This window comes from Poecilia mexicana, unplaced genomic scaffold (assembly GCF_051168715.1).
Source record: "Poecilia mexicana isolate PSO_F unplaced genomic scaffold, ASM5116871v1 scaffold_10, whole genome shotgun sequence".
Classification (NCBI taxonomy): Eukaryota; Metazoa; Chordata; class Actinopteri; order Cyprinodontiformes; family Poeciliidae; genus Poecilia; species Poecilia mexicana.
The window spans coordinates 29,683,408-29,709,624 of NW_028263379.1; the positions used below are offsets into that span (position 1 = coordinate 29,683,408).

At 41.3% G+C, this 26,217-nt stretch overlaps 3 protein-coding genes across 4 annotated transcripts; 1 reads left to right on the forward strand and 2 right to left on the reverse strand.

Moving 5' to 3' along the window:
• Positions 1-239: 239 nt before the first annotated feature.
• pld7 (phospholipase D family, member 7) lies at positions 240-12,177 on the forward strand. Of its 2 annotated transcripts, none has more exons than XM_015005506.2 (12): positions 240-579; positions 1,172-1,270; positions 5,185-6,237; positions 6,754-6,926; positions 7,030-7,210; positions 7,348-7,462; positions 7,554-7,681; positions 9,024-9,227; positions 9,335-9,474; positions 9,559-9,724; positions 9,828-9,927; positions 11,215-12,177. In XM_015005506.2, the coding sequence occupies exons 1-12, from the start codon at positions 481-483 to the stop codon at positions 11,427-11,429; spliced, it is 2,673 nt and encodes an 890-aa protein (XP_014860992.2). In that variant the 5' UTR covers positions 240-480; the 3' UTR covers positions 11,430-12,177. The 2 variants fall into 2 exon arrangements, with proteins under 2 accessions (XP_014860992.2, XP_014860998.2); XM_015005512.2 differs by lacking the exon at positions 240-579 and adding an exon at positions 637-955.
• A 1,130-nt stretch (positions 12,178-13,307) lies between these two features.
• On the reverse strand, positions 13,308-15,957 carry smim19 (small integral membrane protein 19). Its single transcript, XM_015005522.2, has 3 exons — positions 15,689-15,957; positions 14,433-14,557; positions 13,308-13,929 (listed from the first exon to the last, which is right to left on the reverse strand). The coding sequence occupies exons 1-3, from the start codon at positions 15,820-15,822 to the stop codon at positions 13,868-13,870; spliced, it is 321 nt and encodes a 106-aa protein (XP_014861008.2). The 5' UTR covers positions 15,823-15,957; the 3' UTR covers positions 13,308-13,867.
• A 495-nt stretch (positions 15,958-16,452) lies between these two features.
• Positions 16,453-26,192, reverse strand: fam199x (family with sequence similarity 199, X-linked). The gene is made up of 8 exons (XM_015005526.2): positions 26,103-26,192; positions 24,724-24,911; positions 22,302-22,521; positions 22,045-22,203; positions 21,807-21,968; positions 20,122-20,305; positions 19,863-19,957; positions 16,453-19,129 (listed from the first exon to the last, which is right to left on the reverse strand). Exons 2-8 carry the CDS (start codon positions 24,888-24,890, stop codon positions 18,956-18,958), a joined length of 1,161 nt encoding a protein of 386 aa, XP_014861012.1. The 5' UTR covers positions 24,891-24,911; positions 26,103-26,192; the 3' UTR covers positions 16,453-18,955.
• Between the last annotated feature and the right edge of the window lie 25 nt (positions 26,193-26,217).

Consider the following 26,217-nt stretch of genomic DNA (forward strand, 5'->3'; position numbering starts at 1 on the left):
AGATATAATTGGGAGTGTGTTTCAAAGATTGGAACTGAGAATTAAATATAGGTTATTTATATAAATATAGATTGTACATATATTTTTTGTTTAGATGATAAAGGTTTCAGGTTTAAAATACCACTCACAATATGGCGGGGCGTTCCCAACTGACGTCCGTGCGTCAACTACTCTTCTGTTCCAACCGCCAATCAGCGTTGACAGGAAATCGCGGTTACTTCAAGTTGTTGTTTATGTATCTCCGTGAAGGACGACCCATTCAAATCCCACATGTTATCTTCAGACCACTACTGACTGCTGTATTTATAGAAAGCCCGGCAGGTTCTCTTAATAACGTTACCTCTGAATACTGCTGCTTTGGCATTTGTTTTGCCGCCGGTGGCTCCTTCTCATTACTGGCTACTGTTGACGTTCCGCTCCAACCGTTAACGCGACTTCGTTCCACAAATCTGCTTGCTACATTATTAAAACCGCTGCAGGATGCCGATGGTGCTACGGTCCAGACGGTCGAATCGGGTCGAGTTAGAGCCAACGCCGAGGCGGAGGTCGACACGCCCGCGTCTGAATCGGCATTATGAGGTGGGTACTTTTATTACTCAGTCTTTCCGCCTCCTCTTCCTCCGCCGCTCCTGCTTGCTGAGAACTACAAAAAAGGAGGACGGCCACGTAGCTCGCTCGTTAGCGTCAACGGCAGCAGCAGCAGCGACGTTTATAGCAAACTACTTTGTCTTTTCTTTCTTTAAAAGGGGTTACGTTTGTAGCCCTCGTGCCAACTGCTTTAATTCTCACCTCAGAACTATTTGCCGTTTTCGTATTAGTTTATTTAAAGCAGTTGGCTTAAGTAAACTGTACGGAGCTAACCTTAGCTGTACCTTAAAGGGGGGGAACCCTCCTTCCTCTTCCCTGCTACAGCCTAAAACTTAATACAACATAACCCGTACACTACAGCGTTATGGTAAGTTTTTTCGTAATTTAATGAGTAATTTTCACTTTAGAAGCTTAAACTGCTTTTTTCTTCTCAATATTACTAACTTATATTACTGCCGTAGCTTTAAATACAGCCAGCAGCAGTCTGTCAGTATCATCCCGCGGACGACATGTACAGCATATTTAGTGTCGTTCGGAAGTGCTGCACCCCATTAGCTGATTATAACCAATCCGTTTCTGTCAGGAGGCTGATGAGTCAGAGCCTGAGGCCATCCCGAGCCGAGTGATGGAGAGACGTGAGGCAGAGCTGGAGGAGGAAGCTGCTGAGGAGACAGACCAACGGGTAAGAGGTCCATCACTGAAGAATTAAACGATTCACTCTTTGGTCTGTTATGACAAAACACACCAGTATCTGCTGTGGCTCCCTGCAGCAGATGCTGGTCATTAACAGGAAATGTCATAAGGCAGCGGAAGTGTCCTTACCTATAACCTAGTTAAATATTAAACTAAAGTATTGTTGGGGGTTTTTTCTAGGAAAAACTTGCAAATAATATTTCATTAGACCAGAATGTTCTTAAAGGGCCGGTGATGCCAGAATATGCTAATAAAACTCATAATAGAAAAAGAGACTGTTAAAAATATTAATAAATATCTCTCTGCATTATTGCTACTTAAAATGTAATAATATTGAATGAACTGATTAGTCCCTCCAAGATTTATCATTATTATTATTATTATTATTATTATTTTTGCAATAAAAATTACAGATTTATGGCAGTTATTTAAAAATATTTGCAAAAAATGTTGAGATATTTCCGCTTATATATGACGGTTAATGTGACTTTTTGTTGCTTTTCACATCAATCGTAGACTATAACTAAGTTTCAGGCAGCAGTGGGGTAGAAGTAAAAAATACCGCCACCTGCAGGTGGGAGTTTGTCCCTTATACCCAATGTTTTTGACCATTTTTGCTGAAAATTTGTAATAAACTTGCAATCGGGAGCTGTGGATTTTGTGTGAACTTTCGCGAAAAAGTGGACGGACCGATTGATGTAATTTGGCAGTATACAGATAAAAACTGCTTTGATTTGACTGATAAAATAGTATTTGAGCAAATTATCTTGAAGCTTGTATTTATACGTCCCTCTGGAGTCTGGAGGGCCATATAAAAAGCAACGATGGGCTGTATTTGACCCCTGGACCTAGAGTTTGACACATGTGCAGTAGACTATTCAAATGTGTGTTTTTTTTGTTTTGTTTTTTGTTTTGTTTTGTTTTGTTTTACATGGGATGCGGCATGGAGGTGGCCCAGCTTAACCCTAATCACTTACACTGTTTTCTAGAGGTGTGCCGATCGATCGGCCACCGATCATAATCGGCCGATTTCTGTGAAAAAGTGTATGATCGGTGATCGCCGATCACGGTCTGTTGTTGCCGATCACACCAACCGATCACCTGCATCTCATTTCGCAGCCTGCCTGTGCAGCTGGTCTCCTCTTTCCTTCACTCTGCGCAAACGCGCAGCAACAATCCTAAGCGATGTCATGTGGAACTGTGACGCACTGAGTGAATGGGGAAGTTTGCGTGTTGCAGCGGAAAACTGAAGCACGTCAAAATGCATCAACACGATGAATCTAATATGGCATAAAAACAATGCCATACTTGACGGAGTTTGGCTACATTGAGGCTCACTGCAGTAAGAAAAGACATATGGAGGATCAGATAGGTGAAGCAGCGCACAGCTACCGGATTCACCCGGATTAGCATGAAGGTCAGAAAGCTAAACAAATAACCCGCAAAATTATTTAAGTCTTCGAGCTGCGATGTAAGACGCTGGTTCTGCTCTCGCTGTTGAACCGCTGCTACGCTACAGGTAGTAATATTTGACAGACGGAGCTTCGCTTCTACTCCACCTGGTAGTGACTCTCACACCGAACCTCTGCTTAAAGCTGCAGCATCTAACTTAAAAAAAACTAAAGTTTGCATACATATTAAAGCTGTCCTAACATGAGACAGATAATCTCTGAAAAAAGAATCGATCTCCTCTGCCTCCTCCCTGTTCTGCATAATTACTCCGCTCAGTCAGAAACAGCCAATCAGAACTAGCAGTAATCAGCTAGCCGCCATGCTATCAGGAAGTTTTCATTCAGTAACTCAGGATTGTTTATTGTAATGGATCCTGTATTTGCCTTTGAATGTTAAAAAAAATTCAAGTATAAAAACTTATACTTGAATTTTTTGGCAATGTTGAGGTTTTATTTTGACTCTTTGCATTATTTAGCCTCTTCAGAGCCTTCATATGTTTTCAGTCTGTTGAACATAGTATTACCGATAGCAGTACAATTTGCACAATGCCTGTTTTGATTTTTTTTCTTGAAAAAAGTTATTTAAAACAAGTTTTTGTCTAAATTAAGGTGAATTCATGGTTCCTTTTTTCACATAATGTAACCGGTAGTTCTTATGATTAAAAAAATAATAATTATGTGATCGGTATCGGTGATTGGCCCTCATGGGTGATTGGAATCGGCAGGAAAAAACCTGATTGGCACATCTCTACTGTTTTCCTTTCACTCAATTTTCCATTAACATGCTCAGATATGGAACAACTATTGCTTTTTGTAATTGGTATTTTGCAATTTACTGATCAGAAAAACTGTATTTCTCTGCGTTTCCATTATCTGTAAGCCATAATCCTCAAAACAAACGCACACATAAACACAATGTATTGCTTTGTGTCAGTTTAATCTGTATGAGTTTTAATTTTTCAAACAAATGATTGAAATGAACTTGTCACTGATACTTGTAGTATTTAAATGCTGAACATTTCTTTAATACTTAAGCTAGTAGAAGCAGAACTATGTTAATCACACAGAACTGTATTGTGTGATTAACCTTCTCCCATTGGCTCCTTTCTCCCTTTTGAACTGTGAAGACCGGCTCTTTGTTGTGGAAGCTCAGTGTTTGCTCGGTTTTCAGTTTTGTTTTGCTTCCCGTCAGATCTCAGCGGGTCAGGCTCTCACCTGCTGGATGACTTCAGTGAGGAGGGTTTTTACCTGCTCTGATCCAGAGGAAGGTTAACTCTAAACACACTTTTACTACAGCAGGAAATGTAGACTTTGTATGGCATTAATGGAGTAAACTCAAAGTTAGCGATGGGTGGACAATTTTCTGATTCCACTTAGAGCTGCAAACACGTCTATTTAAAACATGCAGTGCTGAAATTTGTTTTTGTACCTTAGCATTTGTAATGCAGTGCTGCCTCAGGCATTAATCTTTTTTTCACTTTTCTTTGAAAGAGAGACTCTTTAAAGGGTGTTTTTGATGTCATTGTTGAATCTGATTGGAGGACTGTACTTCAACGTCTGACTGTTTTAAGGTAAAGATAAAACAGTAAAGGTGGTTTCAAAGTGCTGCATTAATAGTATCATTATCTAGTAGTATGGATAATACATTTTGGCTCAAAGTGTGATTAATTGAACAGAATATTAAGACATAAGATGGATAATTCACTATTTAGGTCAGTAAAAGCATTCACCTGTAATCATCTCATTATAACCTTGAAGCAAACAAAGTACTGTTTGAACATAGTTGAACAAACTTTTCTACAATTTCAAAATTATATAAAGCACAAAAGCAAAATCTTTTCTTATCACATTAATTTCTTGAAGAGTTTACCATCCAGTAAAATTTGTTATTGTGACGGGCCTATATATAATATTGTTTCTTTCTTACTGTTTAATGTTTTTTATTTACTGGAGGTGGAAAAGCCTGTTTTTAACTTTTTTAGACTATTTATATTCCGCTCAAAGAGAAGTTTCCAACTATCTCTCCAGCAGGAGTAAAGATGTAAATGCAGCTCTGAAATAACTTGAAATGTGACCTCACACTGCCGATGCCCTGAAGGAACAGTGTGTTACGGTTGCCATGGAGCCTCCTGCATATTTATGAAATGTTAACTGCAGAAGCAGAGCAGGTGGAGCTCTGAGTCTGTGAAGACCTTTGAATGAATTGATCCTGTAGTCACTGCGGTGTCATGTGAGCAAACAAACACTCGCAGGCTGCGGTGGGCCAGTTGATGCAGCTAATTTGAATGGGTGTGTGTGTGTGTACCAGTCATTTCTGTGCTACAGGAAGGTAACACACTGAGCCAAACTTTGAACGACTGCTGTTGTTGATGTTTCATAGATCTTAGTGTCTTACCGTGGTGATATTCAGATTCAGAGCTTTGCAGTTAAACAATGCGTCTGTCTTTCTCAGGATCTGAAGGGTTGCCGGGTTGTTCTGGATCCCCTCCACATAGATGAAAGGACCCAGAGAAAAGAAACGGAGGAGAAAGAAGATATGAATCGAAAAGGTGGGAAACCAGTCTCCCGAATTCCTACTTACCAGAAGCGACCGGGCAGCGGAAGTCAGGCCGCCGAGCGACCGGGCAGCGGAAGTCAGGCCGCCGAGCGACCGGGCAGCGGAAGTCAGGCCGCCGAGCGACCGGGCAGCGGAAGTCAGGCCGCCGAGCGACCGGGCAGCGGAAGTCAGGCCGCCGAGCGACCGGGCAGCGGAAGTCAGGCCACCGATCCTCCCTCTCCCAGAAAAGACGCCCCTGTTCACGTAGTGCAACCTTCTGTCAAAGCCGGAAGTGCGAGCGTGGAAACTTTAAAGTCCAAACTCCCCGAGGTTGGAGAATCAGCACTGCCTCCTCCATCCGTCCGTGTTCCCAGCTTTATCACGACCTCAATATCCAGCAGCGAGGAACATGCTGCCCCAGCAGATCACACCTCTGCGATCGCCGCCCCGAAAACAAAGAATATCGCAGAGCCTGCTCAGGGTGTCATGATTGCCAGCCCCAGACCTCCTCTCAGGCCAGAGCAAGACATGAACAAACGCTCCAAAACTAAAGTGGGTAGCACACCAGAAGGACTTCTGAGTTCCCTCCTGCAGGAGAGCGTCCTCAGCCAGAAGCCAGAGGAAAAACGCCCGGGGATGACCCTCTCCGCCTGCGGAGACACGGAGAAATCTGAAGAGCAGGCTGACGTCGCCATGGTCGAGCAGACGGAGTTCATTATGGAAGAAGAACCACCTTGGGAGCCGGTGAAAGCGACCGAATCCCAGAGCAGCCGATCGTCTTCGGAAGCCGACCTGGCGACCGAAAGATCCGAGGCCAACGATTCAGAGGATGTCGAGGAACATCAGGAACCGCTCGAAAGCCAAACAAAGCTTCCAGATTCTGAAGTAGAAGAACCCTGTATGGATGACTCCGCCTCTTATGTGGAACCAAGAAAAGCACCTAGTGAGAAGACCACCCAGTCCACTAAGGTGAGTTCCACTGTCCTTCATAAAGATGCGCAGGGTGCAACAATTAGAGCTTTTAAAGCAGCGTTAGCATTTTATATTAGCGTCTAGGATTACACAGACAGTCTCTTCTTGTTGAGACAATACACAACCTTACCTTAACCCTAAGATTTCCAAATCCAGCATCTTCCATGACAAGACAGACGTAGAACTCTGCTGAGTCTTTCTTGCTCTCTCAACATGTGGTTAAAAAAACCCAACAACTTCATTTAACCAGTATATTCAACTATAAGATTTTCTTTACTTGGCAACAACTTTCACAATGAAGAACGTTGCCATCGCCTGCATTTACAGATTGGGAAAAGATCAAATTTTTAGAGATCAGATTTAAGTCCATCTCAATGTTTTCATGGCCGTGTGAACTTCTTCAGTCATACTTGAAGGAATCTGGCCACACCCTGCCGTCAGAGCTGTGGAATGCAGGACGGTTGCACACCGTGTCGAGTTTGAGTCATGTGCGTCTCTGTCTTTGTTTGACAGAGGTCGATGTGCTCTGCCGTTTCTCTCCTCCTCTTGCTGCTGGTGGGAGGGCTCGGCCTGCACGTCTGGCTCTACGGGCTTCCCACGTCCGTGGCTCAGCTAGCGGCGCAGCTGGAGCTGCACCGGCTGGAGGGCATCGGCTTGGTGCCGGAGCACTGTAGCTCAGACTGCCGGCAAGTATTATCAGAAAAGGGGTTCACCCGTCAGAGGTTGAACCCCTCTGACGGATGCGAATGAAGTGAAAGCTGACCCAGAATGTCCCTCTGTGCTGTGCAGAGTGCAGCTGGTGGAGAGCATCCCCGTCGGCCTGTACCCGTCCTCCTCGTCGCCCGGGCCGACCATCGCAGACAGCTGGCTTCGTCTGCTGGATAAGGCCAAAAGCTCGGTCCACATCGCTGCGTTTTACTTCACGCTGCGGGACAGCGACGTCCAATCACACAACCCCTCAGACTCCCAGGTGAGCCAAGTGGGGGGACAATACATTTTGAATGTGTTGAGACTTTTATTTTGCAGTGACGTTGCACCACTATAAATTACACGCAAAGGAAACCCTGAAGGTTTTTCTTTATGCTTTTGTGTTTCTGCGTTGTGCAGGGGAGAAAAGTCTTCGAGCGGCTCAAGAAACTTGAATCCAGAGGCGTGAAACTCCAGGTTGCTGTCAACGCCCCTCAAACCTCAAAGCAGGACACAGCAGAACTGAGCGCAGCAGGTAGGAACCCCAATCATGTTCCGGATACAGTGCCATGTTGGCGTTTCAGAGCTGTGGTCTTAACGACGATCCGCCATGTTGTCTCCGGAAGGTGCACAGGTCAGAGAGGTGAACCTGAGCGCCGTGACCGGAGGCATCGTTCACACCAAGCTCTGGGTCGTGGACCAGAAGCATTTCTACCTGGGAAGCGCTAACATGGACTGGCGTTCTCTCAGTCAGGTACAGCAGCACGGAGATTTAGAGCCTCACCTCCAGATGGTGCTGGAGGAGAAATGTGTTTTATGGCCATTTCAAAAGAATTTTACCTAATGTAGGGAAGTTTCCCATCCTTTGGTTGAAACGTAATTCGGTGGGCTGATCATTCAGCTGGTTCATTAGTATCCATACCCTTTTAACTCTGCAGTAGAAATGCACACCACACTTTTATTTTCAAAACATACAGAAAATAACTGGTTTTCTTCCTCTTTAGAACGATGTGCTGTTGTGTACGGAAGCCCATTTCTGCCACAAAAGAGAAACAATAAAAGCCCAAGAGAAAGTCATAATTTCAAGTTTTACAATACTAATTATGAAAATAAGTAATATTATTGAGTGTTAATTTCAAAATTACTAGAATAAAAGTCATAATATCAAGTTTTATTGTCATAATTACTATAAGTAATTTATGAGAGTAAAGGTTATAATAAAAGTAAATCAATAATTTGAATAAAAGTCATATTAGAATTATTAGAATAAATCATAGCAAAAGTTAAAATTTTGAGTTTTAAAGTCACAGCTACAAGAGAATGTCATAATTGAGATAGAAGGTCAAAAGTTATCATTTAAATTTTTAAAGTCATAATTATGATATATAAAATCAAAAGTGAGATTCAAAGTCACACTATCTATCTAAGGAGGCTCGTCCCTGTGAAAGCCCACGTATCACAATCGTAAAATTCTGACTGGGAAAGAGGAAATTATGTCTTGGTATCTCAAAATTATAACTTTATAACTCCAAAAATGGGCTTCCAAAAAAAAAAAAAAAAGTCTGGTTGTAACGGGACAAAACGTGGGGAAATTTCAAAATGTATGAAAACTTTAGCTTGTCTAAAAGCGACCATCGGTGGGAGGTTTTATCTAATTTCATCATGTTGTGTAAACTTTAGACTGTTATCTGTTTAAGTTATTTTCAATAAGAGTCAACTCCACTGCGTTGCTTTAAGACGTTCAGAAGAGTAGAAAGACAACACATAGGTAATATTATTTCTGCATAAAGAAAATAGATCAAATCGATCCAGATTTTCCTTCCGCCTCTCTCTGTGACCTTTGCCCTGTTCAGTAGTAATATGCGCTGCTTTGATCCAGAAGCCTAAAAAGTACAATGGCGTGTCAAAATGTGAGGTTATGGGGACCATTGCTCCATGTGGAGACATTTTCTTGGTCCCCATGAGGAAAATTGTTTTTGGGTTAGTGGTTAGGTCTAGGATTATGGTATGGGTTAGGCGGTAGAAATTAATGGAAGTCAATGTGAAGTCCCCACAAGTGATGAAAACACGACTGTGTGTGTGTGTGTGTGTGGCAGGTGAAAGAGGTGGGCCTGTCAGTGGAGGACTGCAGCTGCCTGGCTCAGGACGCCTTTCGGATCTTTGGGGTGTACTGGGCTGTCGGGGGGTCCCAGAGCGGCTCCCTCCCTCCATTCTGGCCCGCCCGTCTGTCCGCTCTGTCCAGTGCCGACAAACCTCTGGACCTAAACTTTAATGGAGTCCCTGCTCAGGTCTACCTGTCTGTGAGTCCACCGCTCGTCTCGTTTCTTATCAGCTTCTATGTTCCCAGAAGCAAAAACCTTTGTGGTTTTTTTTTTTCTTTTTTCTTTTTTCCTCCGTCTCCCTGCAGAGCGCGCCACCGTCCATCTCCGCCAGAGGGCGCTCCGACGATCTGTCCACCATCCTGTCTGTCATCGACGACGCCCGGAGGTTCATCCACATATCGGTCATGGACTACCTCCCTCTGTCTCAGTACACAGAGCCACTACAGTACGTCCAGCCGGTTGATTAAACACAACAAAACTTTTCTTTTCTTTCCTTCTTTTTAACTTTCTTTTTGTCTCAATCCTGCAGGTTCTGGCCCGCCATCGACTCCAGTCTGCGCGCCGCAGCGTGCACCAGAGGGGTGCAGGTCAGACTGATGGTCAGCTGCTGGGAGCACTCGCCGGCCTCCATGTTCATCTTCCTGCAGTCCCTGCTGGTACTCAGCAGGCCTCCACTCCAATGCAACATTGATGTGGTAAGATTATTATCAGCTCCGTTGCCAAAACCAGAACAATTACTGATGGTGATGATGAAGATGTTAAAAACAAAAGTGACTTTAATCTTGTTTCTGTTTGCAGAAAATCTTTACGGTGCCGTCAACAGAAGAGCAGATGAAGATCCCCTTCGCACGTGTCAATCACGCCAAATACATGGTGACGGACAGAGTGCTCTATATAGGTATGCTGCACAGAATTATGACTTTATGTTTAAGGTGGATCAACGGGTTCTCTGATTAAAAACAGCTAAAAAGTGTTGCATTTACATTCTGCCGGGAAGCAGAGCACTAAGCTTTGGCATACTTCATCCGAAGCCAAAGTGACACAAATTGTTAGGTGGTCTCAGGTCATATTGGCAAAGACCTTTCATATGACGGAAACTCCCGATTTCTTTCCCTCTGTGTACATCACTGTCCCGCATCGTCTGTTTGGCTTTTTTAATGCCTACGACGGAGCATAACAAGAAGAGTACATTCCTGCCAAAAAATAGAAAATTAAGGACACTTCAGAGTTTGAAAGGTGGAAATTTTTTAGAAAAAAAGATGGAAATTTTTAAATGTCAGAAGTTGCACATTTTTGATATTTGAAACTCAAAATTTCCAAAACTGGATGATGATAAACAATGATAAACTTTTGAACCTCAGTTTTTTTCTAGAAAATGTTACACTTTTCAAACTGAAGTTTCCTTGGTTTTTCTAGAAAAAAACGACCAAAAAATACCCCACCTCATCTTGGCACAAAAACCTTTTCTCAAAAAACTTGGGTTTTTCTGAAATTTGCGCTTTCCCATTTAGCAAAAACCCAGCTACTGTTCTTCTAATGTTGAACAAAGACAATTTCGCAACTGCTGTTTTTCCATTAAATGAAAAACACAATTAAAATCACGTAAATAAGTTTGTTCGCACAATAAGTCAGTGTTTCTCAACCCTGGTCCTCACCGCCCCCCTGCTCTGGATGTTCTATTCCAGAACAGCTGACTCAAATGATTGCATGACCATCAAGTACAGCAGAAGGCTGTTAATCACCCAGAGATACAATTCAGGTGTGTGGCAGAAGGGAAATACCTAAAACATGCAGGACAGGAGGGCGGTGAGGACCAGGGTTGAGAAACACTGCCATAAGTCATTAAAAGTCATGCCATATCATTATCCTCCCACCACTTCCTGTTGTCTTTTTTGTCTTTTCTCCCAGTAGTAACATCCGGTTACTACTGACCACAGGACTTGAGATGCAAAAAGTGTTTCCATTTCTGTGATGTGAAATATGCCAAAAAAAAAAACTCATCCTAGCACAAAAACCTATCAGAAATGTTTTGTTTTTATTTTCAAAACTTTGTGTTTCCATATAGCTCATTGTTTTTCATAATTCTAATTTGCACAATTTACACAGCCAATAGAAACACGGCTGATCCGTGTTTTGAAACTTCAGATGAAGTACATCGTTGTCTGAAACCTGTTTCCGTTTTCAGGCACGTCCAACTGGTCTCAGAACTACTTCACGCACACGGCCGGCGTGGGCCTGGTGGTGAACCAGACCGGCTCGGCCGTAAAGCAGGGCCAGCAGACGCTGCCGAGCCAGGCGGAGCGGCTCTTCCTCCGGGACTGGGACTCCGACTACACCAGCCAGCTCCGTGTGGACGACCTGGACGTCTGTCCCCATAGACGGGGCTTTGCCCACCGGTGAAGCACGACGCCTTTTAACACGAGCACTCCACTGGCTCTCGCCACTTGAACTTTCCTCTAAAATATACGGATTTGGTTTGCTTCCGACCAAACAGCTGGATTTTAACGCTGCCTCTTGTGTTTTCATTGCTACTGGCCTTTTCTGTATATAGTTGCTATTTCTCCTGTTTCAGAACTAGTTGTATTTAACACTCTCTATTCGTCTTATGGGTTGAGGTGCAAGGGAAGCCACTTTGCACGATTAACATCTGGAGCTTTTTTTGTAAATATTCGCTTAAAAAAAGCCATTATGCCAAGGTTAAACGAGCTAATGCAGGAAGACTACATCTTTCCAAAGAGGTGTATGCACCAAAGCATTGTTTACACTGCAGAAGCTATCAACTTTAATGTGTGTAATTGTAACTATTGTTTTTTGAAAAGATGCTGTAAATTTTCCTTTTCAAACACCTTACCCAAAGAGACGTCCAGACTGAATGTGCACTACACGAGAGCCTTAATTCAGATGAGTTTTTTGCCTTGAACGAAGGGCGGCCATCTGTTTCATTGTGTTGGTCATCGCCGCACCGCACCGTTTCCTCCATCAGCACGTTGGCAACATTTACTATTGTAGGGCTGACGTCCACTTCCTGTCATCAGCAGACACACGGGTCGAGCCGTTGAAATATCAAAGGGAACCTCCTGGTGTCGCCTGGAACATTCAGAGAGCAATTTGTCGAATGTTTCCTTCAAAATAAATTCTGCCCCAACAAGTTGGTCATCTTTGAATGATTGTTTTTTAAATGTTTTTCATCCAGTTTTTAAATATCTTCCAATGAAAAACAAATGTTTTAATGCAGGGTTCTATGCAGTCATTAAAAGTATATTTGTGTAAAGTTTCTCCTTAAAGATTTTCTGCTCCCACCAGCTACAGCAAAGTACCTCAAAGCCTGATGTAGCCAATCTGCATCAGACCATCATGTTGCCACCTTCCACCTGTGGATAGTGGCTCTTTGCTAGCACTCCAAAGTCATAACCTTTTGCAGTTGTAGATGTTTGTGATTTTTTTCTTGAAATCTGGGTGTGGTGTGTTGCTTTTTGAGACCGTTGAGCCTACTCCATGTCTGTTTAAGCAATTCCTTTTTCTATTGGCAATGTGTGGCATGTGAAACTGAACCACAAAAAACATTAACAGGATGAGCTATTGCATTTTCACACAAAGCCAGGTTGGTTTTCATGTTTGTTTGTTTTTTTAACTTAATCTATGATTTGTATTTACTTAGGTTACCATTAGCTGATGCTCACATTAGTTTGGACTGAAACTCAAGTGTGCCCAATATAAAGCCAACAAAACGGGAAAGTACGTTTTCAGTACAGTGTACAAAAGATCAAACATTTGCGTACCGTGGCCGCTAGATGTCACTGTTGCCCACGAAACTGTTAACAAGTTCCTCGTCTGTTCAGACAATATTTATGGCCCGAATACAGTTTTAATATTGGACATTTGCACTGGTAAACAGTTGTAAAATTGCGTAATATACAACTTCAACATTTTTAAAATACAAAGAACTAGGGAGCGTTGCATAGCACTGTGGTTGTAGCGGGCGGCCAAGATCCAGTCCCGTCTACGGCTCTTTTACTGCATCTTTTAGGCTGTTGGTTCCGGAAAAAAAAAACATAAAACAAGGATCAGATGGATAGTGTAGAATTCCTATAATCCACATACGCCCAAAAATATACACATAGGTTATTTATATATATATATGTTATTGGAATCATTGTTCTGATGGAACCCCCAATCTTCCTCAAGAGGAATGATCTTCAGATGCAGACAATCCTCCCTTATATTGATGCATCGTAGATACTGTAGAGCTTGATAAAAATCACAGCAGCAAGCAGTAAATCAGAGTAATAACATTTAATTTCTTCACAGCTTTAATGTTCTAAAACGTGAGTAAACATCTCAAAATATCATAGGGAGACTGATGAGCAGATGTTTAGGGACTGTGTATAGGAACAATGTCTTTACATCTACTGCCGAAAGTCTCAAAATAAAATGCAGACATGGAGAATCTCTCCAGGACAAGCCACTGTTGGGTCACCAAACACGTTCGACGGAGAACATTCCTGTTACGTCTCTGAGCTCATCCTCCGACATCACATTAGCATCGTGATCTGGGCTTTATGCATGAATAAACAACACATTTCCACTTTTTTTTTTCTTTAACCACTGGTTTAAATGTGTGCGAACATTAACGACAAACAAAATTTTCACGTCCTTTTAATTCTTCGTGCTCTCCCCGCTGCAGGCTGGAGAAATGCCACACACCTTCAAAGCGTCTGCTAATGTCTAATCGTCCATTCAGCTCCTGACGGCGAGTACCATCTCTGATTCTGACAGGAGTCCAAGTCCACCTCCATCTGTGTCCAGAACTCATGGGAAGGGGCTGAAAACATTGTTTATCATTCCATGGAGAGCTGCACACTGTCCGTCTGCTGCTGCTGCTGTTGTTCAAACTTCCTGGCTGGAGAGAAAGATTACATCGACACCGGTGGCTGATTTCAAAAGTCTATACATGGTTAACTCAATGTTCAGTTTCTAAGAACAGAAACTGATGAGAACTAATAAAAAAACTAAATCAAGTTACCAGGGTTTCTGCAGATTTTACCAACTCAATTTTTTAAAACATTTCAAAACTGTTGTGAATGGAATCTAAGACCTAAATCTCCACAGAAATGTACAAACTTTGTCCAGCCAACTAGCAATAAATTTCCACTATCATGGTCATGATAGGCGCGAAAAAGCAAGCTAACTACCTAGCTAGCAAAGAAGTATTAGCAGCTAGTTAGCCATAGCAATATGAAGATGTCTGAGTGCGACTCTAATATTTGCTTGAAAGACATCAAATAGTTCTGTCAACAAAATTTAAAACCTGTTATTAACTTTTATAAAAAGGAATTCAAGACATTTTAAGGCCTTAATTTCAGACAAATGATGATGTAAGACTTTGTAAGGCTGCGCGCTCACCCAGAGAGTACATCTCAAGCTGCTGCCGCAGCCGCACCTTCTGCAGGCTGTCGTAGAAGTTAGGCTCTGGGCTGCTGCCGACGGTGGGAGGCAGCGTGAAGATCCGCATGATCTTCCTCTTGTTTCTAGTCGGGATCACAACAGGTTTACATAAGCACCATCACAACAAAAAAAATGCCTTCATAGTGTTATAAAGACACTATGAAGGCATTCATAGTGCCTTCATAGTGACGCTATGAAGGCACTATGGCTCCACGCACCACAAATTATATTTACAAGTTTTGTTATATACAACTTAGCGTGAATCCCATTCTCCCTCCTGAACCTCATGTGTCTGAGGTGTAGGGCTGGAAAACAGGAGCTGCACTTGCAAGTCTGTTTAGAAATGGAAATAATTTTCCAGTTTGCATCCATGTAATGTAGGATAACCACTAATATCTAATTGGAAAGGTTCTCATATTTTATGTTGCCACTGCCTACAAACAAAAATTGAGCAATTTCTTTTCTTTCTTTTTTTTTTTTTTACATTGACAGCTATTGTATTGTGCATCATAAGTTATATTGTTTAAAGGGGCAGTATTATGTATTTTCCAGGCACGTAGTGGCATTTTATAGCATAATCAGGTTACCTTCAGTTGTTATAAAAAAAATAATGTATCAAACATGACTTAAAATAAATGTGACTTTGCAATTTTTCGTCTTGAAAATGAGCCTCTGTTTCTTTAAGAAGCTCCTGCTCTTTTTGAAACTCCGGCATCAGGAAGTCATCGCAACGTTTCTCCTTTAAAAGCCTTTAACATTATTTTTAATCAGCATTTTGCAGAGAAGTAGTTCAGTAGAATGAGCTCAACAGATCCAGTTCCACCAGGTGTCAATAGCACTGCTCCTTTAACATCATTTTTCTTTCTTATGAAAACGCAGGAAATATTTAAGAAAATATATTAATATTGAATACTATTCTTGCATGAATAAATAACTAAAAACAAACAAAAAAAAAACGCACCAATATGAAAGTAAATATATCTTACTCTATTGTAAAACAAACTGTCATACTGTCATTAGCGTACTACACATATTTTGGAGGCTTAACTTACTGATGTATAGTCAAAAATTTTCAATAAACAGATTGATTCTTTTATGCACACGGTAGATACGAAGGAAAACGGAATTAGTGCGGAGTGATACACTGAAGTAGGAGCTATATTTTCTCTATTTCCATGAAGTAAAAGAGGTGCGTGTTTAAAGCCCGTGCTTACTTTCTTGCGTAGATGAGCAGGCCGAAGCTGACCAGGATGACCAGCAGGTAGACATTTGTAGCCTCATTCCAGGCTTCATGCACCGAGTAGTCTATGGAGTCCGGCTGGTTCCCCAGAAGCCCGTGAGCCCCCATTGAAAACGCAACGACAGCTCTAGCAACCAAAGAGTGGAAATAACTGGACCGCTCAGCTCACAAATACCGATAAAATAAACCGGAGACGCAGCTGGAAGTAAACAAGAACTGCGCCACTTCCGCATAGACACCCGGAAGCACTGCTGCCCTCTACAGTCTCATAAGAAAACTGCAACGATAAGGTTTAATGTAAGGTCGATAGACTTTTCCTAAATAGAGAAAAAAGCCTCTTGGAGATTTTACCCGAAATGTTTTGATAAAGCCAGAAGCGAATACATCTTCTCACTCCCTTCTTGTTCTCTCTACTAAATTAAAAGACGTTTTATCCTTCAAATATAGTGATTCTTGCAGTGAGTGTTTATAAAGTATTTAAACTACACCTCAAAATTAGTGATTACAAACATTAAAATGCCCCTTATTGTCATCTACTCAGCACATTTTGAACAATGCCGGGTTGTCCAAAGTAAAATTATTTCAACTGTAACATATACCTTTGCCAATGTTTTTAAAATGGAAAATTGTTTTCCAAAAGGCTAATTTTTCTAAAATACAAAAATAATTTTTTTTCTTGTAAAAACAAAACAACTTACTCCAACTCCAGTAGTTAAACAGGAATGACTCCACTCAGACTTTGATTTTAAGCTCATTTATTTTTCAGCAGTTCTTGGTACCTTATTCACACACTTCTTTTTATTTTAAATCACATTTGTTTCAAAATTATTTCAATTTCCAAAATAGAATTTTAATATTTTTCAATGCTACAGAAGACATAAACCTGTTTTTAAAACATAACGGCTGTAATTTATATCTTTATATATAACAGTAACATTTCAAATATACGACAAACAGCAGATGTTTGTGCCAGTAACTGCAGTGGTTTAAACACCTTACAGCTCAGGAGGAGTGAAAGAGTCACAATGTAACGGAGAGAAACAAAAAAATATAAACACAAAGCGGCTAAATCTAGAAAAATTAAAACAATAGCTTCAGTTTTCCAAAGAAGCCGTTTTTGTGGCGCCGCGTCAACATTTTGTTGAGCTGAAATGTGAAAAAGTAGGAGAATACGATTTTATGTCTGCTGATATTTTAGACTCAAATCATTGAGTACGCTCACCCGGAAACAAATGTCTGAGTTTCAGAATGCGATGAAACGCCACAAAAACACCAACAAAAGCATAATAAGGGACAAATATAAAGACTGGAAGCTGCGATAACCAATAACTTTACCCAAAGCAAACTGAGCTGAAGCCGCCACCAAAGCAGGATGTCAGTGTTACTATTTACAAGAAGTATGAGCCGTTTTAGTAAGTGTAGGATATAAAATGAACTAATTCCTGGCCCCTGGGGGGAGAGCGGTTTAAACATGCAGGGTTTCAGTGCTCCCTCTAAGCCTTGGTGAAAATGAGGCTGCAGCGCCTCAGCGGAGAGAAAGACAGACCAGCTCACTTCCTTTGAAACCTCTGGAATGAAGAACCGTTTTGATTTCAGCTCTGACAGAATGAAGGCTGAAGAAAATGGAAACAGAAAACAGAGACCGTCCACATGTACAGTAAGTTGAACCCAGACTGCAGTCTGTCTGTATTCATGTCACAAAACATGGTGCAGAAATGTATATTTTGCTGCTGCAGCCCGAGCATGTCGTTTAAAGACGTGATTTAAAGCTGCAAGTGTGGAGCCTTTATGAAAATGTTTTGACATATTTGATAAAACTGTTAGTATGTCATGACAGTACTAGACACATAACCTGTGAATTTGTTTTACTTTTCTGCATTTTCCCCCACCACTAACTGCAGAAATACACCACTCAGAAACAACCAATCAGGACCAGGAGGAGGGTCTTAGCGCTGTCAATCAATCTTGTATACATACTGCTTACAGCTCTCCCCTGCATTCTGTCATGAATGCTATTATTAGTTAGCATGGTCATCGATGACAGCAGATAAATGGTTTTCCTGTAAAGGTAAGTTGTTTCTCTGCTATAAACTCCACATGCTATTTTTATTTTTAATTTTCACACTTTTACAGTTTTTTTTTGTTTTGTTTTGATTGCTAATGCTAATGATAGTTAGCATGACCATTAATGGTGGTGGATAAACTGTTTTCCTGTCACAGTACGTCGTTTCTCAGCTATAAACCCTAAGTTTTAACTTATTTTAACTTAGTTTTACTGGGTTTGCTCAGTTTGCTAATGCTGATGCTAGCTAGCATGGCCACCAATGACAGCAGATAATAGATTTTTCTGTAATAGTAACCCCATTACACTATATTTTTGTTTGCTTTTAATTCTTAATTGTACTGTTTTTAGTTTGTTTTTCCCCTGTTCATTTACTTGCATACTCTTATGTTACAAGTAGTTAACCCAATTGCTTATACGTTTGCTAAGTGTAAGTTTGTCAGTGGGGAATATTTAAAACATATTATCTGAAAAGAATGTTAAATGTAAAACGGTCGTTGCCGTTACGTTTGTATGTCTTTTATGTTATGAAGTCTATTGTTTATGGAAAAAAAGTTTCTGCCATTAGCACATTTACCAAGTGATTACGCAAGCATGATTGACAGCAATAAGAACCTCCTAAAGCCTCTGATTGGTTGTTTTTTTGCAGCTGGTGGGTGGAGCTTGATTTTTTCCCACACATCATCTGTCTCAGCATATTGTCACGACACAGCGACAGTTTTGAAAAATACGTAAAAAACATTTAAAAAGTTACATACTGCAACTTCAAATATGTTGAAGAAGAGAAAAATTATGGAAATGTTTTCATTGAGCATTTTGTAGAAAAAACCCCCAAAAATTAAAAAAAAAAAAAAAAAAAAACAGTGATTCCTGATCTGCCCTCCTGTCTGTCGTGGTTCTAGTAACATCAGCTGATAAAAGCTTCTCTAAGCAGCAGTCCTCTTGTTGCTAGCTGTGTGTCAGCTAGCCTGTGGTGCTAAGCAGGCTAAACCGAGATCGGTATTTTCTCAAAGCGTCAGCAGCGTTATTACAGCGTTGCAGTAGAAGCACTAGCATGTCGAGCTAAAGTCGCAGGCCACTGGAAGCGAAACACTGCCAAGCGCACGAACTGGGACGAAACGCGTCGGGTTAGGCAGAAAGCTTGCAGGCCTAGAGGGAGCACTGATTGGTTCACTGGTGTCACATCAGTATGTCCAGGTCGTCTCCGTGGTCGTCCTCCTCCGTCACCCGTAGCGACAGCACCTCCTCGTTCAGGAAGAGGCCGCTCAGGCGCTCCTTACGCGCCTGCCGCTGCTCCTTCAGCTGACGCTTGCGGAGCGCTTTCTGCTGGAGCTTCCGCTGCTTTGATCGCTTCTGGAGCAAGGAGGTAAATAAGATAAAGATAAAAAAATCACAATCACAAATTGCTACAGCACGTTGCTATACACGCGAGTCCAGAATTATTCATACTCCTGGCATGTTTCATTTGACTGGGAAATTTTGGAGCTCATGAGAAAAGATAGCTCAACAAAAATATCAACAGAAACATGTAAAAAAAAAAATGGGAAAAAAAGATCAGCAACTCAGGGTCCCCCCAGTGTATTACAAGCCTGGCGGGCCACCAGGCCTTACTTGTGCCCCCACCATGCCAAGCATTGCTTATTTATTTATTTTTCAAATGTTTGCATTTTTTAAGACTTTATAGTTGGTGTTCAGGTGTTAATCTTCCAATCATTTGATAACAAGTGATATTTTAAAATTTCCTGTCAACTTTAAGCATTTTTTAACTCAAAAACATGACGGGCCTCTGGATGAATGACTGGCGTAGCGCCCAAGCACTAACCTTATACAACAGTTATTATACTTTAGAAGTAAAACAGTCACATTCAGTGTGTCCCCTTGTCACATTTTGCACTGCTGTAAACCACAGACTCATGTATTTTACTCAGATTTCATGAGCACTCGTTCAGATTTTGATTTGTAATAGAAATATTTTCCTTCCATTTCACACTTCCTCACTACTTCAGATTTGTGTACTACATGACAAAGTGTGAAACCTTGTGAGGAGCACAACACCAGTATTAAAAAACCAGTAAAAACTTCATACTTTAGAGTCTCGGATGCGTTCGGCGGCGCTCGACAGGTTTCCGTCGCTGTGAGCTCTGCTGATGTTGCTCCCGCTGCAGGCTGAGGCGGTGCCACCTGGAACGCAACGCAAACCGTTACCGGAAAAGAGCAAGAGGCTCTAAACGAACTGGAACGGCTTTGACCCGTCCAGTTAAATCTGTTTAGGAGAAACCGGAACAAGAGGAACCAGACGGAGGCTTTGAGAGTTCAGGTCGGCCATGTTTGTTTCTGGGTCTCACCAGCCACAGAGTTGGAGGCCGTGGAGCCCGTGGAGGAGCTGGCGGAGCTGACCATGCTGGCGTTGCTGCTGCTGATGCCGCTCACCCCCCCGGTGCTGGCGCTGCTGTGGCTGCTCCTCTTCCAGCCCTCCCTGGTGCTGCTTGCTCTCAGCCGGGGGCTGTGCTCCCTGATGTAGCTCCGCACCTGATACCGGCACAGGGGAAAAACCATCAGCATTTTGAGGTCATTTTGTACAGAAAAGCTAAAAAAAAAAACAAGAAAATGTCCCTCTATACCAGTGGTTCCCAAACATTTTCTGCGCCCACCCCCACCCCTATGGATTACAATTGGCTGAATGCACGTAGCTGAAAATAGACACCAACATCGGTAGCCTACAAGGTACTTGTTAAGCTTAAGGTTCTGTATTGATATTAGCTAGTCATCTTTTAGCTAACATTACCTGCATCCAGCAGCTTTACTCAACCCAGTCAGTTAGTTTGGAGGAAAAAACTGAAAAGTTCTTTGCGTTTTGCTGGTTTGCTGCCGTGATTCTAACAAACCTACGTAGCTCCGCACAGCAGCAGCAGGTCTCCTTCACAGGTGGAAACCCAGCGCGTAGCGCTCATGTTGCGTTTAAAGGCGGCTCGGAAAAACAGGTTACAACATGTTAACAACGGATTAAACAGTTTTAACTGCTGATAAAAGTGACAGAGGACACAAATATGGGAAGTGTGGAAGCCTCTACTGTATCAAATTGACAAAGGAATAACAGAGAGTTGGCCATTCTAAGGTAAAAACCCAGCGCATACAGCGTTCATGTTGTTTTTTTCCATCCAGACGGCTTCCCGCGCTCCCCCTGCAATGACACGGCACCACCCCTAGGGGGAGCGCCCCACAGTTTGGGAACCTCTGCTCTATACATTAAGTTAGAACTGGAGGGAACGACTCAGGAATGAAACGGACTAAAACGTCTATTAAGCTGCTTATATCATCTTTATTATTGAAAATAAAAACTCAAGCCTATTATTACTATTTTCAAGAGCTTTCTAACTTTTCCACTTCGGAACTTTGGAGATAAAAACAATACAAATTAACCATTACATGATATCCTTTATTAACATTGTTTTTGTAGTTTTTATGTTTTGACATGTTTCTCACTCACCTCATGAACCTGACTGGTCTGAGAACAAAACGGTAATTTGACAAAAAAAATCCTCCAATTTCAATAACTTTAACATAAAAAATATAAGTCATCATTAATTTCAGTTACACATATCCATTAGGAATAATAAACATTCATTACAGTGAAACAATCCAAACAAATCGGGTTAACTGACTTTCCTTCTCAAATTAAATGCTTTAAATGCAATTAAAAAAAAAAAAGTTACAAAAAAATCTCTAAAAACGTTCTTGCTAAGTTTTCTGGCATTTAATAAATAGAAATAATTTTAGTAATTCTAACAAACCTACAACAAGGAAGGTTTAGCCCGACTGAACTTCAGACAGTCTTTTTATTACCTGTATGAAAATATCTGATTCTGTCTGAAAGTAACGTTTTTCAAATCTACACTTTGAATCAAACGTTTGATTGAACTTTATTACAAAATATCAAGGACTTTATACAGAAACCAAGCACTTTAAAAGCTTTAAATCACCTAAAACTTGTATTTTTGGGAACTCTGTGGTGTTTCAGAGTGCGGCTCACCTGTTTGAGCTTCTCGTCGGTGAGGCAGTTGAGCTCGATGATGAACTCGCTGTCGGTGGGAGAGATCTGAGCACACGGGTCGATGATCTTGATGATGTCCAGCTGCTCCCTCAGGCCCATCTCTGTGCTCACCTTCCGACTCAAATACTCTATGTACTCCACCTGGAAGGGACCCAGAAAGAGCGCGGTTAGCTTTTTGTTGCGACTGACGGAAACAGTTTTGTGTTTCTTTTCCTACCTGCTCATCGTTGGTCATGGCGCTCCAGGGCAGCTCGTCCAGGTTGCGGTGGGTGTGTGATTTCGGTTTCCTCTTGGAGAACAGACATGGTGAACTCGGCACGCTTGGGATTATGTCGGAGAGGACGTCGCTGCCGCTGGCGATGTCGCTTCCCGGCAACTGGTGAGAAAAGCAAAAAGATCCACACAGAAATGTAAAGGAAGCCTAAAAATAAATATCTACCCTGATAGAGAGGGAGAGGCCTCCTGAAAGCCCACCTGCCACTCAAATTCGCTGTCGGACCAGTCCCAGTAGGTGCTGATGGAGGAGGAGACGTCGCTGCAGACGCTGCCCTCCGGAAACAGATCCAGGGATGTCAGTTCCTGGTCGTCCAGCAGGGAGTAGCAGTCGTCCTGATCGCCGACCGACACGGAGGAGAAGAGCTCCTCACTGCACTCTGAGCTGGCTACGCTGGTCCCACAGGAAGTGAGGTTCCACCTGCAACCAGCAGACGGTCACAATGCGACACGGGTTCTGACAGAACAAGCTTCCGATAAGGCGTCAGCTTATAACGCAGAGAACATGCTAAACGAGACGCAAATAGTTTGAAAATCGGTTTACTAATTGCTTTATTGATTAGTTTAGTTATAGAAGTCCAACAAAACAAACACCAACATGCATCAGAATAGAATCATGATCAATATGGATCGATAACACGTCTGACGGAATTTTCAAGGATTTCCTTGAACTCCAATCCAAAACCGCACAGCATTCTGGGAGATGTAGGCAGAGGAAAGCCTCTAGCTGTTCAACCTCTCAGTGCTAGCTAAGCAAGGTTCAGGGTTTCCCCCAGTGTATTATAAGCCTGGCGGGCCACCAGGCTTTACTTGTGCCCCCACCAGGCTAAGCATTGTTTGTTTATTTAAGTCTTTTTCAAATGTTTGCATTTTTAAGACTTTATAGTTAATGTTCAGGTATTAATCTTCCAATCTTTCAATAACACAGAATTATCAAGTGATATTTTCAAATTTCCTGTGAACTTTAAACATTTTTTAACTCAAAAACACGACGGACCGCTGGATGAATGACCGCCCCAGCGCCCAGCCACCAGGCTTAGCGAGTTTTCTGGGGGAAACCTTGAGGTCGGTGGCGTCAACTAACTCACGGTTTTGGTTACCTAGCAACAACCTGTTGAGTAACTGGTGCAGCAGCATTGTCTGGTTTCGCCACAGTGACTCATAAATGCTTAAAAATAAGAGAACAACGTGGATGGAAACCTGCATAAAACAGGAAAGGAAACACCACCAGTTTGGCTGCGTTTCAGATATTTAATCAATAATTATTGATATGGATCATTATGAAACCCTTTTATAGTGATCCGTTTTTCAGAAACGGATCTAATTTATTTCCAGACATGCATAGACATACCTTGGCCAAACATCTATTAATAAAGCAAATAAAATAAGATAAAAGAAGCAGTCTTTAAATTCCTCATCTGAAGAAAATTTACATTTGTTCTCCCATCGGCTCGTCTCTGTTAACCAGGAGTTTCTCCCAGGAGCTCAGTACATGAAACCTTTTTATTAATTTTAACAACCAATTCATTCTTAGTCACCATGTCTCTAATTTGCCCTCAACTGTGTTTTGATCATAAAGGCTTTTCTTCCAAAGAACCAATAACGCCAGATGACATCATACTGACACGCATCATGCACGTTATGTAATGAGATGTTTATTGACGGATGGAAAGCAGGCCTTACTGCTACATGTTGGTGTTTGTTTACATGCCAATTGACAAACTATAAAAATAAGAAATAATTCCACATATAATGGAGTCAACCTGATCAAAGTCTGCTTAAAAAAACAAAACAAGAAGCAGCCAAATCAAAGAATATTTTTGACCAACTTTGTGTGATAAACCACTTAATGAAAATTGTTGCATACCATCTTTTAACAGTAAATGTTAAGTGGTTACTATTGTGTATCAATTTAAAGAAGCTGACCCAATGGATGCAGCTGGAACAACTGAAGCTACATTAAAAAAAAACGCAACAACAAAAATAATTCACTGTGTGAGGCTCACTGCTGAATATCACTTTATGGTTTGTTTATGTTCTGGTTAAAAAACTGTGGTAAAATAGAACAAAACTTTGGTGCAAACTAGAGAAACCCCAATTCGATGAGAAGATAAAGAGCAAAGATAAAAAACACAAAATATTTGTTTAGCTTCTGGATTAATGCGCTCTAAATAGTGAAGAGCTGTTTTGTTTTATATAACACAAATTCAAAAATGCCTTATTATGAAATTAAATGTTGTAACTCATTATCAGTCATCAGTTTTTTTGCATGATTAAAAAGAAAATAAAACTGCAAACGAGTAAACAGCGTAAAAATAAAAGGAAGTGGTGACTGAGTGAAAAAAAAAACTGATAATTTATGATTTTCAGTTGAAATGAATCAAATGCAACTGTAAACAAAAAGGTTTTTAACCATGATTGAAAGGAAATCAGTGTTTCAGCAGCTTTGCTGGTTTCTGGAAGTTTGTTCCAGATTAGAGGATAGTTGAATGTTTGTAAACCACAGACTTTCATCTACTGGAACTGTCTTAGTAGTCATGTGACCGTTCTGTGATTCAACATTGTGCCGCGATCGGCAGGTGGCCCAGACGTCTCCGCGTACAGAAATACGCTTTCTCCTCACCTGTTGCTGTGGAAACGGTGTAGAGGGTCTGTTCTGTGACAAGATGAGAGCTGACAGCTGAACTCGCTGACGTCCAGCGTTCCCACATCGCTGAGGTTGGCTCTTTGGGAGAGGAGAGGGAACGGCTCCTCTGGGGCCAGAAACTTCTCGTACAGAGATTCAGACATGGCCGGCTTTCTGCGCTGCACCTGATGTTAACGAGACAAACAAACCGCGTTTTGGCTGTGAAGACACCCGTCGGTCCTGTTCTGACTTTCATGTGGGAGTGAACCATTTTAAAAAGACCAAGTGGTTGATTGGAGGATCAGGAATTTTTACAGATTTAAGTAATTTTTTTGGGGGGGTGGTACCAATCAGATATCAAAACCTGATTGGTAATAAAAGGTCAAATACTGAGAAAAAATATGTTTTTATTCCCATTTAGTAAACATATCATGACTAGGTACTCTCGCCATTTTTGGTCAACAGAAGTGAATAAACCAAACAGCATGCACTTCATTTGGTTAAAGTTTTAAAAATCACATAAAAAATGAGAGTAATCTTGTAATAATTTTACCTCCAGTTGTGTTTGACAACATTTACTCTAGTAAAGCACCTGAGGCTTATTATCGTCCCTACAAAATCAGTCATAATGGGTACTGGTAAGAAAAAAAGCCTGATAAGTGCTTTTCTAATCTTTGACATTTGACTCTGCTTATTTTGAAAAATTTATTATTTCTTTTTTAATCATATTTACTTTGGATCTCAATGCAAATACTCGACAAGAAGAAGAAAATTGTGTGGGGAGAGCTGAAGGAAATAACTTTAAACTTATTATTCAAAACATAGCTAGTTTTAAACCTCGTCACTATCTAATACACTGGCTAAAAAGACACAGTAAACAAAAATAATGATTTTATTGTGTCCAATATGTAGAGTAAAACTTTTCGAATCATATTTTACAGTATTACTAAATCTTCTAACTTTGTATTCACAGCTCATAGCTAATAGAATGAACTGAATAATGTTTATAAACTGGTTATAGTTTTGATGAGATGCGAAGAAATTGCTCAGTAAAGCTACACTAGCATTCAAATCGGTGTCCTTCACGCCACTAAATAAAAATGCTAAATTACATTAGATAATTTCTCTAAATAAGGTACATCTTTCCTTTAACCGTTATTGAAGATAAATTAACAAAAGAGTTAACCTTATGACAACAAAAACACCCGCTAACACCGTTAGCTGGAAGCTAATGTTTCACCTGCCAACGTAGCGCTTACCAAACAACACAACGACAGTTAAAAAAAAAAACGTTGTTACTGAACAATAATCATTTTAAACAGTAAACAAACCAAACTGGTTTACATAAAAGCTTAGACAAACATCAAAACGCCAACCTTTCAGCGTTCAAACAGCGACCATGAACGCCATCTCCATTTGCTAATCCTTTCTTTTCTCACGACGAATTAAGCTGTCCTCGCGAGACTCAGCAGGGAGCGAGAAGACGCAAAA